Source organism: Morone saxatilis, unplaced genomic scaffold (assembly GCF_004916995.1).
Source record: "Morone saxatilis isolate NCDOM2014 unplaced genomic scaffold, NCSU_SB_2.0 Contig14, whole genome shotgun sequence".
In the NCBI taxonomy this organism is placed as follows: Eukaryota; Metazoa; Chordata; class Actinopteri; family Moronidae; genus Morone; species Morone saxatilis.
This window is the reverse complement of record NW_023339696.1, coordinates 5939858-5943185: the sequence shown is the minus strand read 5'-3', so window position 1 is coordinate 5943185 and position 3328 is coordinate 5939858. Positions and strand designations below refer to the sequence as shown.

Here is a 3328-nt window from a genome sequence, read left to right as displayed (position 1 = left end):
CACACACACACACACAGTTTGAAAGCCCTACAGGTCACGTGATAAAGGTGTGGATGTTTATGTGTGTGGGTGGGTGCCTGTCAGGGTCAAACCTGTCGGGCGGTTCCCTCTCCCGGGGTGTCACTCTCTCGCTCTCTCTGCGGCCGGTAAAGCCTTTCATTCGGTAACGGGGATGATGACAATGGCTGAGTGTTAGCGCACTATGGCCGCTCAAAGGAATTACAAGGCCGATCCAAGAAGGGGACTACGTGAAGTAATGTGTAACAAGTCCGGAGCCAAACTGCTCAGCTGTTTAAACCACAAAGGAGGAATTAAAGCGCGCTTCAGCGGCTGTCTTTACTCAAAGTGTGGAGAAGTTTAGCAACTGTCTCGTGAAACTTTTCTTTTTTTAAAGTTTCCTGTGAGGGGTCTCGCGCTCCGGACATGGCTCTGTCCCAGTTACAGTGTCTGGACGACAACCACGTGAACCCGCGGACGCACGAGTCCAAACCGGAGTTCCTGTACTGCGAAGACCAGCGGCTCGCGCTGGAGGCTCTCCTCCAGGATGGTCGCGAGGCGTTTTTTAAGTACTTGGAGACTCGCGGCCTGCGGGGTTTCCTGTCGGACCCGGAGCTGGAAACTCTCACCGGCGCCGTGGAGCCCTATGACCCGGGAACGGAGCTGTACCCGGAGAATGCCGAGGTCGACGAGCCCCCGCTGTCCCTTCACTACTGGCCCGAGCTGTCGGACACGTCCATACCGCACATGGACCTGGGCTGGCCGGACGGCGACTCTTACCGGGGGGTGACCCGCACTACCATGTACTCGCAGCCCCCGCTGGAGGGTCAGACGCACATCAAAGAGATTGTCCGAAAAATGATTGCGCAGGCGCAAAGGGTGAGTTGGGCCGCTGATGGACCAATTTATAAACTTAAGTGTTAATGTATATTGAAGTGTTCAGTCTGTTTAAGCCATAAAGTTAACTTTATGGGGCCGTATAAAGCATGTAAAGCCATAAAATACCCTCCAATTAAACATAAAGTGAGCAGTTGAGGGTGTTTTGCCTCATACTTGGTAATGAAAGATTCATCTCTGTTTGAAATCTTACAAGCTTCTTGGATAGCCTAATAGCTTCTGAATTTGAGGATTTATCAGCCCCTTATTTCTCTGACCTGCTGTACTCATTCAAAAGATTAACTGTAGGCTAATGTTGACATACTGTTACAGTGAGCAGCCATATGGCTCTCAGTCCCTATGAGGTCAGAGTACAGCTGCTGACCAAAAGAGACAGTCAAGAGTAAAGTGCAACTTGATTAAAGAGGTTTTATCAGGGGAAAAGAAGTGCGCACACTTTAACTGAGCCAGCAAGTTGACAGCATATTTGCATGAGTATGTGCATTAAAGCCATGGTGTTATCTGTTTGACTGAAACGTCCTATGGGCATTTTTCTGAGGAGCTTGAAACACGTGATAAAGATGCATGTGTCATATAGATACAGGAGAACATGCTGAGCTCTCCTCAATGACTTGTGTGTATCATATTTGGCTCAAAGCTTTTGAAAACAACTTGAATCTTATTTGTTTTGGCAGAAAAGTAAAGTAATTGTACTCATGTGCCTTCAAGTGTCACTGTGTGCGACGCAAAGGCCAAGGTGACGGCCATCTTGTCTTGTTTTGTCCATAATCCAAAGATATTCAGTTTACTGTCATAGAGGACTAAATAAACCATAAAATATTCACATTTGGACTCAGAACAATTAAAACATTAGCAAAATAGTTGACAACTAATAGATTCATTGACTAATTGTTGCAGCTCAAGTGTACGTATTAGCGTGCGTAAACTGTGCATGTGTCTGTAGGAGAGTTTTTCCTGTGTGTGATTTAGGTTGTGTGTGTTGGTCTGCAGGTAATAGCAGTGGTGATGGATGTCTTCACCGATGTCGACATCTTCAGAGATTTGCTAGATGCTGGTTTCAAGAGGAGGGTTTCTGTCTACATCCTGTTGGAACATACATCGCTACCTCATTTCCTGTCCATGTGTCAGAGGGCCAACATGCACGCAGGACACCTCAAGGTGAGCAAATATCACCCACATTTGTCATAGCGGTCTGATGTTCGGCGTCTAAACGTAAGGCTTAGTTGTACTGAGCAAAAATATTAACCATCATCCTCTGGGGAGCGTACCTAAATGTCATGGCACTCTGGACCCATATTTTTTTTTTCCAGATGTTCGGATAGGCAGAAATAATCACCTCATTTTGAGATTGAAATTGTACAAATTAGCTGTTGAGACAAAGACAATTGGAGTCAAGAGGTTTTCGTTATGCGTGGATAAGTGAAAGCACATGCCATCTCTCTCTTTCTCTTTGTCTCGCTCTCACACATACTACCAGCGACTCTTCCAGCTGGCACTGTATCATACAGGAATCTTTTACCTTGCTTTGTCTCCATAGGCTGATGGGCTGGTTACCATGAAAAGCACAGGTTATAAAACATATTTTGGTCATGATGGGACAGGTAAAAGTGAGCCCCAGGCAAAGTACAACTGTATCATCAGTGCATTGTATTCTTGAGACATAAATCTTTTGATCAAGCTGGCAAGCCACCAAACCATGATTGTTTTCACTCAAGTCTTCCAATGCGAATATCTCAGGTGAACAGCAGATGATTGCACTTTATGCTGGGTGGAAGTCAGACTTGCTTTACTGCTGCCATGTTGTTCCTCCCTCCACTAGGGAGGTCATTTAGAAAATATACATATAATAGATGCAGTGTTGGATCATTTCCACAAAGGCTCCCAGTCTGCTTAACTAATAATGTTCAAAGTGATATTTACTGGCGAGGTATACAACGGTTTATAGATTTAAATAGAAACACATAAAGTAGGTGTGTGGACAGACATATTGACACGCACACACAAACAGATCATTGAGCGCGCACACACACTCACACACACCCTCTGCCAGTTTAAGTCTTGGAAGAACTAAAATGAAACACAAAGGCAGCGACAGCCTGACAGACTTCCAGTGCCAGCTGTATCTGGATTATAAGCAAAACAGCAAAACATTTCCCATGTGGCAGTCTGTGCTCTATGAACAGACGGGGGTTACAGCTCGACTGAGTAGCTGTTTTCTACCTGTTTTATTCTCATGGTGACTGCCTGCTCTTTTAAATGTCTGACCTTTTGTCGTTTTTACTTCCATTCCTAGGGATATCTCTGTCATGGTTTTTGACTCCAAATCCAAGTACAGAGTGCAAACCTGCCTCGAGTAATGCAGCTGCACACTGCACACTTAGCCTCCATATGCCCTACATTTAAATGAGTTAAAAGAAAACTATACAGCCATTTA

The 3328-nt window shown here is 45.2% G+C and overlaps 1 protein-coding gene across 1 annotated transcript in view; it reads left to right on the top strand.

Moving 5' to 3' along the window:
- Window positions 1–79: 79 nt before the first annotated feature.
- Window positions 80–3328, top strand: part of LOC118323644 (flocculation protein FLO11-like) — a 15756-nt gene continuing 12507 nt past the window's right edge. Inside the window, exons 1-2 of the mRNA XM_035655677.1 lie at window positions 80–876; window positions 1885–2052. Coding sequence (XP_035511570.1) covers window positions 424–876; window positions 1885–2052 — 621 coding nt within the window. The 5' untranslated portion in view covers window positions 80–423. The remainder of the gene's footprint in view (window positions 877–1884; window positions 2053–3328) is intronic.